This window comes from Mirounga angustirostris, unplaced genomic scaffold (assembly GCF_029215605.1).
Source record: "Mirounga angustirostris isolate CCGP_5_RB_7025 unplaced genomic scaffold, mMirAng1.0.hap1 SCAF_9, whole genome shotgun sequence".
NCBI lineage: Eukaryota > Metazoa > Chordata > Mammalia > Carnivora > Phocidae > Mirounga > Mirounga angustirostris.
Genome location: NW_026991717.1, coordinates 85,737,608 through 85,752,016, shown reverse-complemented (window position 1 = coordinate 85,752,016; position 14,409 = coordinate 85,737,608). Strand labels below are relative to the sequence as shown.

At 39.9% G+C, this 14,409-nt stretch overlaps 1 protein-coding gene across 1 annotated transcript in view; it reads right to left on the bottom strand.

The window, feature by feature from the left end:
* Positions 1–13,624, bottom strand: part of TTC6 (tetratricopeptide repeat domain 6) — a 181,922-nt gene extending 168,298 nt beyond the window's left edge. Inside the window, exon 1 of the mRNA XM_045901971.3 lies at positions 12,659–13,624. Coding sequence (XP_045757927.1) covers positions 12,659–13,603 — 945 coding nt within the window. The 5' untranslated portion in view covers positions 13,604–13,624. The remainder of the gene's footprint in view (positions 1–12,658) is intronic.
* Positions 13,625–14,409: the final 785 nt, after the last annotated feature.

Below are 14,409 nucleotides of genomic sequence, written 5' to 3'. Positions count from 1 at the left end.
ATGTGGTCATGTGGCTATGTTCTGGCTATTGAAATATAAACAGAAGTGGCGAGCAAATTCAAGCACATGCTTTTCTTATTTTATTTACACCTTCCTGCTGACTGGAATGCAGATGCGATGGCCGCAGCAGCCACACTGGATCTTGAGATGACCTTGGTAATGAGGGTCACAGTCAACGAAGCAATAAGATGGCAGGTAGGATTCCTGACTCTGCAGAACATTATATCAGTCCTATATTACCTTTTACATGACATTTTACAAGGGAGAAATAAACTTCCATCTTATCTAAGTCACTTTTATTTGGGGTTTTCTGATTATCTGCACCCATTAGCTGCCCAGAATAAGTTCTATTAAGACTGCTACTTCCTCCCATTTCCTTGTTACTTGATATTTGGCTAAACTAATTTGGCATTGTACTGGTGACAGCCTATATGAATTATGCATGCTATTTAGCACTTTCAAAGATTCCACTGTAAATGGATATTTAATAAGCTTTCTCACTTAACCCTAAAGAGCAACAGAATAGTCATGCCTAAAAAGCCGTAATTTAGTGAACTGTTTAATAATCACTTTCCAAAGCAATAATTGATTGTCAAAGACTGTACATCTAGGCAGGTCTCAACAGCATTATGAAATCAGAACAATGAAAAGTGTCTCAGCTGTCTCAATCTTTCATTTCTTCAGAACCTTATTTCAAATGATTAAGAGATGAAGAGCTTGAGACTGGAGATGTTCTTGAGGGGAAATCTGGCTGAAATGATGAGGTCTAGCTTTATTATAATCTTCTCTTGTGTGCCTAATAAATTTGCAGTAAGCCAAGCAAAGAATAGGAATTTTATTTACTGCATTATCTGTGAGATCTACAGAGAAGATAGACTACCAACTTAAAAGGTGCAGAAGGGGTGGAGGGTGCAGGGGATTTTACTTATTATCAAGACTGGTCAAATTTGATGACCAGTATGCCAATTAATACTTACCCACGTGATCATGGCAATCCTGCATCCTTACTTAGATAATATCCAAAGCACTGGCGCTTCATCCTAGCTTTTAAGGGAATTCCTGGTAAGGCCACTGACACACTTCATTCTCTCAAGTCAAGGGTTCTCAACAAGACCCCAGAGCACCACAGATAATAAAATTTCAAGTATGTAAAAAGTTCCCCAAAAGGATGGGGACTCCATCTATACCCACTGGGCTAAGAAGAGAAAGTGTTTGAGGGCATTTTTTTCACTTTGAGAATAGCTCAAAGATTTAAAAATAAAATAAAATACAGCTAATAAGATGAAGTAGAAGTGGGTCAATCTGTTACTCTGCCTTTATTTGACGTGAGAGATGGCAGATAACGGAGATTTTATCTTTTGTTCCTATTAACAACAACTTAAATTGGCAGAATCAGTGGTACTTGGCTGACTGTAACTGGCTAATGTTATATAATCAACTACAAGTGTTGTCAATACCTGTAATTCATCCCACCTCTATCCTTTAATGTTCTGACTCAATATGAATCTTAGGTGTACATTCTGAGCCCCATCCCACAGCCACCATCTCTACCATCACCACAGGGCTCTGTGAGCAGTAGATCCTTGCTTCTTGACCTAAATGTGCTGGGCTCAGAGGTCACCAGGGTGACCATCCCTGAACAGGAGAGTGTGATGGTCCTCCCACTAATGCAGTCAGCACAGAAATCTGAGAAGGGAGAAATCATGGTGAAAAAAGATTCTCGATACCTGTGGTCTAGGTCTTATGATAGTGAAGGAGAAAAGGAAGGGACCGATGGGGGGAAAGAGAGAAAGGAAGTGCCATCAACATGATGTAATAAGAATAAAAACAATTCTGGTCTGGCTGTTAGAAGAACTAAAGGGATCCAGTCTCAATCATGCTAATTAGCTATATGACCTTGCAACAGTCACTTACTCTCAATTGGTCTCAGTTTTGTTATCTAAAATACATAGTTAATTAGGTTATCTTCCAGCTCCAGACACTATTTTACTGAAAAATGAGGGTAAGGAAACACTATGGAAAAGTTTATCACCAACACTCTAAAAGTTCTTTTCCATATAATAAAAACACAAAGTAAAACATGTCAAAGAAAATCTATTAAATGAGAATATATTATTTCCAGTTTCAATGCAATAAACTAAAAATTTAACCTTTTTCTACTGTGCTCATAAAAACTCATAAAGATAATAAATATGACAGGGGCACCTGGGTGGCTCAGTCATTAAGCGTCTGCCTTCGGCTCAGGTAATGATCCCAGGGTCCTGGGATTGAGCCCTACATCGGGCTCCATGCTCCGCAGGAAGCCTGCTTCTCTCTCTCCCACTCCCCCGCTTGTATTCCTGCTCTCACTATCTCTCTCTCCATCAAATAAATAAATAAATTCTTTAAAAAATATATTAAAAAAAAGATAATAAATATGACAGATTTTGTCAAGCCATTCTTTTCCACTATGGTGGGATGAAGATTCGGTGCACTTTTTAGGGGACTAGGGAAACCAGATACTTATAAAGTAATATCCTCCCAAATGAAATATATATTCAGTACAACTAGATAATGTGCTACACAGTCTAGTAGGCTGCCTTGATTTGGGATGAGAGATGTTCAGACATGATTGTGGTTTGCTAAGTCTCAAGATTTTGATTTTAGGGTCAAAACTTTAAGGATCTACCCAACCTTAAAACCAAATGTTTACCTATTATGCTTTAAAACAAGGATTGTAAGGAACACAGCTGCCTAAGTTGAGGCTGTTTACAGCTACAGAATAATGGACTTAAATCACAACCAAATACTATACTTTTCAGTAATAAAAAAATAAATGACTTCCATGTATGATAAGTCAACATATAACCTAACTGGGATATTCAGTTGGTTCAATTTGCTGTCAAGGCAGCCATATTATTCTAAGCCCTGATATCAACGTTCAATTTCAAAAAAAAACTGTTTAAAATTACATAAACTCTTCCCTCTCATTTTACCCAAAATAGATGAAAATCATGACTTGAAGATATTGCAAGAATTACCTTTAAAGTGGACTAAAACTCTAAAATGTTAAGGTGGCAATTAGTGCTGGATTTTATATGTGTAGTTTATCAGAGCATGTCCACCTCACATCCTACTGAAAGAGAGTCTAAGCCCTTGAACCAGTCCTTAAAATGTTAAAGCATTAAAAAGGTCTACATTAGGAAATCAAAACATAAATTGAGTTATGTATTGAAATGACAATCCACAGAGGGGAAATGTTTTTATCCCAAATATCCAAATAATTATACCTGAAATAGCAAGAAAAGGCAATTATTTTGCCAACATTTAAAATTTCTTCACTTTTCCTCACATGTCCTTAAACCCTGGTATATGTGAAAATGGATCACTTTCAAGATTCAAATGCATTTGTTCTATGCAGTCTAAATTAAGGGACGTTATTATACAAACAGGCAAAAGAAAAAATTATTGCTGAGTGGCATCTGTGCTAAGAATCAGAAAATAACATCTGAATTCTACAATAAATTAGCATTTCATTTTTCAAGTAACTTGGTATTCAATCTTGAAAGAAAATCCTCATGGAAAATAAAACTGCACTTATATCCAAAAATAATAAGCTTATTTTGAAGGTACAACTTCTAACTTGGTTCAAGATCATGACTACAATCAAACTGACTAAAGGAATAGGAATTTTCCTTCAAAAACTAATATAATATTTTCCATCTTCTAAAAATGAATGTAAATTAAATACATAAGCATTTGGTACTTATTGAAAGTACCCAAATGTTATCTGAGATTTTAAAACTTCACAGAAAAAAAAGGTGTAAATCAAGAAACTTCTTAATCATTATTTCATTTGTACTAGCTTAAGCTGTTATGTCTATGAGGACAAAAAGTACTGCACAAAAGGAATGTGTAAGAGAAAAATGTAATAAATGTGTCTGTCATCTTGAATAGAAAAGATTTGTCCAAACTAGTCCCTCCCAATTGTATTATGTCATTCAAACAATATAAATTGCTTTTCTTGCCCCAGATCCTGGTAGGTTCCCTAATTTATACCTCCAATGAGCAAAAATTTATTCCTAGGATAGGGAAAGATGAAATTTGAAAAGCAAAGAGCCAAAGAAATGTTTAAATATTATGAAATAATAAGCAGCTCTTTAAAGGAACAACTTAGAAGTTATACATATTGATATGTGTCACAGAGTATGTTGCAGAATAATGTATACCCTACGTTCTTATTTTTGTAAAGAAAAAACTTTGTGTGCATGTATGTATACACATTTGTACTAAAATATTAAAATAAGTGTAGAAGGATAAACAACAATAAGCATTGGTTACTATGGGGAGCTAAGGAGGGCTTAGAAGGGAATATATTGTTTCCTTGTGTTTCTTCTTATAATTTATAAAAAGAAACACACATTTTTATCAAGAATCTGATAACATTTTAAAGTTTTTATTTTGAGATCATTGTAGACTCATATTTACTGTTGCAAATAATACAGATATATCCTAAGTACTCTTTGTCTGCCTTGCCCCAATGGTAATATGTTGCAAAACTCTAATACAATATCATGACCAGAACACTTACACTGATACAGTCAAAATACACACATTTCCATCACCACACGGATTTCTCATGCTGCCTTTCTCAAGCCACACACACTTTCCTCCCACCCTCCCCTACCACAAGCCTGTCCTTAACCCCTGACAACCACAAATCTATTCTCCATTCCTATAATTTTGTCCTTCTCAGAATGTTATATAAGTGGAATTTTACAGTATCTAATGTTTACAGATTGTTTTTCTTTTGGGGGAGGGGGTGTTGTTTTTTGTTGATTTTTTGTTGGTTGGTTCGTTTGTTACCTCAGCATAATTTTCTGGAGATTCATCAGCATAATTTTCTGGAGATTCATCCAAGTTTCTGGAGATTCATCAGTACTTCATTTCTTTTTATTGCTGATTAATATACCCATTTACTCCATGAAAGACATCTGCTTTGTTCCTAGTTTTTGGTTACTAAATAATAAAATCTGCTACGAACATTCATCTCGGATTTTTTATTTGAATAGAAGTTTTCGTTTCAGTGGATAAATACTGCTTTGATTGTGTCCCACAAATTTTGACATGTTGCATTTTTATTTTAACTTAGTTCGATGTCTTTTTTTCCCCCTAAGACTTCCTTGTTGATCCATGGATTATTTAAAACTGTGTTGTTTAGTTTCCAAGTGTTTGGAGATTTTCCTATTACCATTCTGGTATTAATTTCTAGTTTTGTTCCATTATGGTCAGAGAAGACACTCTGTATGATGTCAGTTCTTTTAAATGTATTGAAGTTCATTTCTATGATCCAGATACGGTCTTAGTATATGTTCCACGGACAGTTGACAAGAATGTGTATTCTGTTATCGTTGGGTGCAGTGTTTTATAAATATTGATTAGAATGGTATTGTTGAGTTCTTCTATATTCTTGGGGAATTTCTGTCTAGATTTTCTACCAATTGTTAAAAGAAGGATGTTGAAGTCTTCAACTATAATTGTAGATTTTGGGGCACCTGGGTGGCTCAGTTGTTAAGCATCTGCCTTCAGCTCGGGTCGTGGTCCCAGGGTCCTGGAATCAAGCCCCGCGTCGAGCCCTGCATCGGGCTCCCTGCTCAACGGGAAGCCTGCTTCTCCCTCTCCCGCTCCCCTTGCTTGTGTTCCCTCTCTCGCTGTGTCTCTCTCTGTCAAATAAATAAATAAAATCTTTAAAAAAATAAAAATAAAAACAATTGTAGATTTTCCTATTTCTCCTTTCAGTTTTTATTTCACATATTTTTCAGCTCTATTATTTGGTGTGTACATATTTAGGATTGCTTTGTTTCCTTGGTGGATTGACCCTCTTACCGTATTGTAATCCCCTCTATGTCTCTGGTAATTTTTGTTGTTCTGAAGTCCACTTTATCTGAACTTAATATAGCCACTCCTGCTTTCTTTTAATTAATGTGTGTATGACATATTTTTCATCTTTTTTTTCCAACCTGCCTATATCATTATATTGGAAGTAAGTTTCTTGTAGACAATATATAGTTGGGTTATGTATTTAATCACTTGCCAATCTCTTTCAATTGGTGTATTTAAACAATTTATATTTTATGTAGTTATTGATATGTTAGAATTTGAAGCTGTCACTTTATTTTTTTTTCTTTTTTCTGTTTTTTTCTCTGTTTACCTGCCTTCCTATGAGTTAACAGTTTTTATAACTCTATTTTGACTTATCTATAGTGTTTTTTTAGTGAATCTGGGTATAGCTTTTTTAGTCACTGCTCTAAGCATTATATTATATATACATAACTTGCCACAGTCTACCGGTATTGTCATTTTCCAGTTAGAGTGAAGCATAGAAACGTTCTCTCCCTTGATATCTGTTTACCCTCCCCTCTTTATAATTGTCTTAAATTAAATTAAATTTCCTCTACGTACATTTAGAACCACATCAGGCAGTGTTATAATTTTAGCATCAGCCATCAGACACAATTTAGAAAGAGAGGGAAAATCTGTTGTATTTAGCCATAGTTTTTGTTTATTGTGTTATTCCTTCCTGGCGTCCTTTTTTTGAATAATTTCCTTTCTGTTTAGAGAATTTATTTTAGCCATTCTTTAAGGTAGGACTGCTATTGATAAATTCTCTGAGAAAGTCTTGATCTCCCCTTCAATTCCTGAAGAATAATTTCACTGGATACAGAATTCTGGGTATACAGCGCTTTTCTTTCAGCACTTGAAAAATACTGTACCTATTTCTTCTGGCTTTCATGGTTTCTAAGGAGAAATCCATTGTCATTCAAGTTGTTTTCCTCCATAGGTAACACACTGTTTCTCTCTCCACTGCTTTAAAGGCTTCATTCTTTTCTTTAATTTTCAGAAGTTTGACTATTATATTTTGGTATGGATTCTTTTGGGTTTCTTTGGTTTGGGGTTCACTCAGCTTCCAGGATCTTGATGACACAAAGTTAGATCTTTTGTGATAGTCCCATAGGTCCCTCAGGTTGTGTGCATTTTTTTTCTCAGTCTATTGTCTCTCTGTTGTTCCGATTGAGTAAGTTGTATTCCATCTTCAAATTCCATCTTCAAATTCACTGTTTCTTTCCTGTGTCCTCTCCATTCAGCTGTTTAGCCATCAACTGGGGTTTTGTTTCACTTACTGTATTTTCAGTTCTAAAAATTTCCTTTGATTGGGCACCTGGGTGGTTGAGTCCGTTGAGCATCTGACTCTTGGTTTCAGCTCAGGTCATGATCTTGGCGTTGTGGGATTGAGCCCTGCATTGGGCTCCATGCTCAGCACAGAGTCTGTTTGGGATTCTTTCCCTCTTCTTCTCCCTCTCCTTCTGCCCCTCCCCCTGCTTGCATTCACGTGCTCGTGTGCTCTCTCTCTCTCTTTCTCAAATAAATAAAATCTTTAAAAATTTCCTTTGGTTCCTCTTTATATCTTTGATTTTACTGAGACTTTCTATTTCTCTGCTCTTTCTATTTTTTCATTGTTTCAAGTGTGCTCATAATTGCTCACTGAAGCATTTTCTTGAGGGCCATTTTAAAATCTTTGTCAGATAATTCTAACATCTCTGCCATCTCAGTGCTGGCATCTATTAATTATCATTTTTTCTTTCAAGTCAAGATATTCCTGGTTCTTAGTATGACAAATGATTTTCTACTGAAACCTAGACATTTGGGTATTATGAGAGTCTGGATCTCATTTAAACTTCCTATTTTAGCTGGCTTCCTATGGCATTACTCTAACAGGGGTAGTTGGGGGACGGCATTACTGCCAGGTAGGGGTAGTAGTCCAGGTTCCAACTTGATCTCTGTTGACACCAGGGGTGGGGGCGTCCTTGTTATTGCTGAGTGGGAGTAGGAGTTCTGGTCCCCACTAGGCGTCTACTGACACCATCCTAGTTGTAAGGGATAGGGGTATCTCATTACTGTTCCCCAAATGGCCTCCAGTGACACAGGGAAAGTGGAGAGGGCAACCTCTTTACTGCTGAGCATTATTGAAAGTCTTAACTTTCCACTGACACCACCTCACTGGGGAGAAGGTTGGGGTAACTTGTTACAGCCTGGTGAGACTGACAGTCCAGGATCCCCATTCAGCAATGGCTGGTGGGTGTGGGGATGGGGTCATAGATTTTTTTTTTTTTTTCTGCTGTTTCTGGCTTGAGTAGCACAGTTATTGTCTAAAAGTTTTGTCTTTCTAGTCTTCGCCTTTCTTGATCCCTTGGCTAAAGAGAGCCGGCTTTTGCTGGAGCATTTTCTGCATCCATTGACATTCCTAGTTTGCCAGCTTCTTTATCTCAAGTCCAGAGGATATGAGGCAAAAAAGAAAGCCCAAAGAAGCATCACTATGTGATTCCTTGGAACCCAAAGTCCCTAGCCAGTCGGTCTTCCCCTCTCCACCTTTTGGAGTACTCTCATATTTGTCTTATATATAATGTTTTTAGTTGTATGGAAGAAATGGGGGAAAGTACATCTATTTCATCTTTCCTGAAGTGGAAGTAGGTATAAATTTCGTGATATAACATTTGTGGGCTACATATTATTTGTTCATGAAAGATCTTGGAACATGAATTCTTTCTTACCTAGGTCATGTTAAAGTCATTTTTTCTTTAGAGCTTTGCGGCGAAAAGCAGCTACACATGAAAGGAGCAAGGATGGGATGGTTCCTTCATCCTCAATTAACATCTGGAAGGTAGTCTCTGAACTTTAGTCTCATATAATCAGAATGTATGTTGTGAGTAACTGATTCCTCGGTAAAGCAAACATAGGACCATATAACGTTTCTATTCTTCCTGCCATGGTGTATTCATACTGTTTAGGCCAGTGATTCTCAATGTGTGGAGGGAGGGTGCCCTACTCTCCAGGGTCTCATTTAGCAACATATATATGTTCTGATTGTCATGACTTGGGCAGCGGGCAAGGAAGGGGAGCAAGAGGATTATGCTACTGGCAACCACAACCTATAATTCACAGATCAGCCACCCACAACAAAGAATTATTTAACCCAAAATGTAAATAGTGTTGAGGATGAGAAAACTTTGTTTAGATGTTTAACCTACATTTGACAGCTAAATTTAATCTTCAGGTATTCTGTGCAACTTTTGGCCTATTGTTTGTGAAATTCTGAATGTCAGGTCTGGAATGGCCTTGCCCAAGCTCTAAACAAAGACAACGCAGCCTGCCAAGATTGTCTTTACCTCCGGTTTTCCCTCAGGATTGCTGTGTGATTCCAAGGTAAAATATCTAAAGTGAAGAACCATATTCCTTGCTTATCCTGGAAAGGATGTTGTTTATATAAATTACGAATGTTTCAAACAAATGTCCTTATTCTAATCTTAGGAATTTTTAAAATCATAACTTAGACACCACTTTTACACCTGTATTTTTTATTACAATCTATCACCTACCCAGGCAGCCACAGCCATTTCTTACCCTAATAAAACTTTTGAAAGCACTTTCATTCAAAATAATGCAGAGCTCTGTCTTCTGGAACTGTTGGGGTGGAGAAAGGCAAAATTTAAAAAGGAAGAATGAAATCACCAAAGCACTAAAAATCATGAAAGCACTAAAAATCAATATAATGAAAAGCAGGGATGGACTAAGGCATTTGATACAGGCTAAGTCCTGTAACACAGCGCTAGTGCCCCCGGCTCCTGACTCTACTGCCCCGGGCCCCTCCTCTACATTGAACAATTCAGGTGGCTGTAGCACCACAAACAGATACACAAAACAAATAAAATGCCAGAAAGAACAGAACTCACTGTCCTGGTATTCATTCCTCATTTGACACTCTTTCTTCTTATATTTTATTCTATTTGAACCCTTCAAAATGGATTTCAGAGCAAGGGCATTCCTCTCTTATGGCCCTTGCTCTGAAAAGGTAACTTTTCCCAACTGTGCAGGACTCTGAGCCAGTTTCTAATACGGGCGCCTCCTCGTGTCAAGTACCTTGACTATGTCACAGAGTTACTTCGTACAGGGGCAGGCACTGAGACCTGTGTTCTCTCTATTAAGGCTCGCCAGTGCACATCCCTAATGCCTTTTTTCTGTGAGACCCACACAAAAGCTAATTAGAAATCCCCATTTTGAAACTTCATCAAGATAAAAAGCTTCTGCACAACAAAGGAAACAGTCAACAAAACTAAGAGGAAACCCATGGAATGGGAGAAGATATTTGCAAATGCCATTGCAGATAAAGGGCTTGTATCCAAGATCTATAAAGACCTTCTCAAACTCAACACTCAAAAACAAATAATCCAGTCAAAAAATGCGCAGAAAACATGAACAGACACTTCTCCAAAGAAGACATACAAATGGCTAACAGACACATGAAAAAATGCTCAAAATCACTAGCCATCAGGGAAATACAAATCAAAACCACAATGAGATACCACCTTACACCAGTTAGAATGGCAAAAATTAACAAGACAGCAAACAACAAATGTTGGCGAGGATGTGGAGAAAGCAGAACCTTCTTAAACTTTTGGTGGGAATGCAAGCTGGTACAGCCACTCTGGAAAACAGTATGGTGGTTCCTCGAGATGTTAAAAATAGAATTACCCTACGACCCAGCAGTACACTAAGGTATTTATCCCAAAGATACAGATGTAGTGAAAAAAGGGGCACATGCACCCCAATGTTCACAGCAGCAATGTCTGCAATAGCCAAACTGTGGAAAGAGCCGAGATGCCCTTCAACAGATGAATGGATAAAGAAGATGTGGTCCATATATACAATGGAATATTACTCAGCCATCAGAAAGGATGAATACCCACCATTTGCATCGACATGGATGGAACTGGGGATTATGCTAAGTGAAATAAGTCAAGCAGAGAAAGACAATTATCATATGATCTCACTCATATGGGGAACATAGAGAATAGCATGGAGGACCATAGGGGAATGGAGGGAAAACTGAAGGGGGAGAAATCAGAGAGGGAGACAAACCATCAGAGACTACGGACTCCAGGAAACAAACTGAGGTTTTCAGAGAGGAGTGGGGTAACCGGGTGATAGGTATTAAAGAGGGCACGTGTTATGATGAGCACTGGGTGTTATACGCAACTAATGAATTGTTGAACACTACATCAAAAACTAATGATGTACTACACAGTGACCACCTGAAAATAATAAAAAAAGAAAAGAAAAGAAATCCTCATTTTGAAACAGCCCTAAAGCAGCCACACTGACCTGTTGAGTAACTGTGAGGAGATGTGGGTCTTAACTGAAAACATTTGTCCTACTCTGCTAACAAACATTAGGTCAAAGACGACACGGGGGACTTTTGTCCTTACATGTTTTTGTTCCCTAATGGGCTTTATGATCACATTCCTTATAGCCTAGAGTGTATTTTGGGGCTGAAACTTTTTTAAAGACATAATGTGGCAGCAGGATTCTGTGTACTAACAAGAAGTTTCGTGCCGCAGCCAAGAACAGTAACAGAATCTTCTCTCTTACAGTCATCCTCATTGCCATTCTCAAAAAAACTGCGTCTCTTTTTTCCTTTTTCCCTCCCCTTCCCTCCACTCTCCCCCCTTCCCTTTTCTTCCCCTCCTCCCTCTCTCTGTCTTTCTGTGGGACTCAGATTCCCTTGTTGCTATTTTTGCTTTGAATGTCCCTGCCACAGCAGTCTATGTAATGGACAAAATATCATAACCTATAACCCTATCTAGTTTTGCTCCCTCCTGGGGACATATCACAAACAAGAAATGGACAGTTCTGGCATGTTTCCAGTCCAGTCTCTGGGGTGTGTCCACCTGGGGTAGAATCCCAGCTCTGCCATTCCTTAGTTTGGATACCGAGCCAATCCTTTAACATCACTAAAGCTAGGAAACATCCTATGTAAAGTGGGGCTTTTATAGGTATCCATCTGATGAGGTTGTTGGGACAAAATGCACGCAAACTGTGTCTCATTTTGCTTGGCACACAAGAATCACTTATAATCTCTATAACTAGGAAGGCCTAGGAAGTAAATTTTTTTAAATATTTTAAGAGAGGGGCGCCTGGGTGGCTCAGTAAGTTAAGCGTCTGCCTTTGGCTCAGGTCATGATCCCGGGCTCCCTGCTCAGCGTGGAGCCTGCCTCTCCCTCTCCCTCTCCCCCTCTCTCTGCCCCTCCCTCCTCCCTGCCTCCTGCTTTCTCTCACCTCTCTGTCAAATAAATAAAATCTTAAAAATATATATATTTTAAGAGAGTGATTTTCACTAAAAATGACACAGAACTACAAATTCAACTTCTTAGTAGTAATATATTGATCTGCTTAGTATAAAAATGTACTGCTAATGTGAAGTTATAACAGAAAATGACCGAGTGTTCCATATAAAACATCTGTTCTGTTATTTCAATACTAGATAGTCACAAAGACTTTGAAACGAAAGGTTACCAGTGACGTCTTACTCGGGTCTACAACCAATGTGCTTTGAGCTAATTTTTGAGATAACTTCTCAATTTCTTTCACGGAAAGAGTAGACACTCCCCCTCGATGGAATATTCAAAAATTCGAATTCCAAATTCAAAGCACTTGAGTAACACCCCAGTGTTTTGTCTAGCTTGTCCAGCTGGTAACACTCCACATGCACTTAAATATGCTATGAATGTTTCCTAAAGCTGCATGTACCCAGGAGAAATATTAACTCTTCTTCTGGTTCACCTACTTCCATTTTCATGTCGTAGTTCTGGCCGAGGACACTCTGTATGAGCTCTTTGATAGTCTGGTCGGAGGCCAGCTGGGCCTCCGACTGCAGTGAGGCGATGATCTCCTCTATGGTCGTCGGGATCACTCGCACCCGCTGCGCGGCCTGCGGGGCGGCCTCCCGCGACTCGCCCAGCCGGATGCTCCCCGGCTGGCTTTCGGAAAGTGATCCGCGCGCTTCCCGCCGCTGGCCGGCTGAGCCCGGGCTCACGGAGGGGGCGTGACTCCTGGCTCTCCGCCGGCCGCCCGCCTCCGCGTCGCCCTCCTGGCTGGAAACGGAGCTGCCCTTCCTGGGCTTGGCCCGGCGGGCCTCTGCGAGCGCGGCCGTCTCCCGTTTCGCGTCGCGCTCCCGGCCCGGGTGCAGGGCGGGCTTGGGGCCCGTGGGCCTCGGGCTCCTCCGGCCCAGGCGCGCCCCGGGCCTCTCCCTTGCCGCAGGGGGCGGCATCAGGACTAACGGTCTCGACGTGCCAGCCCTGGAGGCGATGACCGGCGGCTTTTTCTGGGGCTGGTACCGGAGGAACGCAGAGCTCCGCAAGTAGAAGTCGTGGGGGCGGAACGGCCGGGTCCTCCCGGGAGCGGCCGCCTCGCTCGGGGCCGGGGGCCGCGCTGCGCCTCGGGGCGCCTGCTGCAGGGGGGCCGCAGCGGGGGTCGTAGGGCCTTTAGCTCGAGGGGACCCTGATGGCTTTTGGGGTCCATCGTAGGTGGCCCTGACCTTCTCCCCAGGAGGGGCAGGGCCGGGGGCCTGGAGGCCGCACACTGAGGCTTCATCCACAGCGGGCTTGGAGGCCAACTTCTGCTTGAATCGGAGAAGATCCTTTTTAGTTTCCTGTCTCATCTTCTCCAGCTCTTTAAAGATGTACGATTCTTCTTTGTGTTTCAGTCCAAAATGCTTCGAAACTGCGGACATCTTGACTAATTTGTCCTGTGAAATAACAATACATTACATATCTATAACAAAACTCATGTCAATAAATGCAAGTGCCAGCTCAAAAAAAGCCTCTTAGGGTGCTCCCAGAGGCACAAGTGGGTACTATTAGTTTTTATCATTTTAAATCCGACTATGGCCTTTTCACAGGAACCATGGAAAACCTTTAAAGCAGTAACCTTTTTACAGTGGGAATTTTTGAAACTCTTATTGGATTTAACATTTCTTTAGACTATAATGTAATGTCCCAATTCCAGACAAGAGAGACAGACATAGAGAATCTAAAGAAACCCTGCCATCAACTGTGACATGGATCTAGCCCACAGACAGATTTTTCAATTGCTCCAAGTTTTTCAAAGATACTAATTTGTAACAACAATTTTAAATTGAGAGATTTTCACATAAAATTCCAGATTAGCAGGTTCTCTGGGGAGAAAAAAAAATGAAGGCTCTGGCAATGCAAAGGCCAAATCCTTATTCTTTGGGCAAGATGGCAGTTCCCTTTTCCTTCTCCAACTGGTCCTGGGTGTCTCCATCCCTTACCCAGCCCACTTCCCTCGATATGTCTCCTGAGCTAGAGCAGACTGTATGAAGGGAGAGAGGTGATCAGCAACAAGGGAGGCTACAGCCAGATCATGAGGCCTTGAATGCCAAATATTTGTACTTTTTCTCTTGGCTACTGAAAACCATTCAAAAACTTTTTAACAGAATATGGCTTGATAGGATCTGGTGCTTGGGGGATATTGAGTGGGACAAAAAATAAAGGCAAGGAGGCAAGTAAGAGTCTC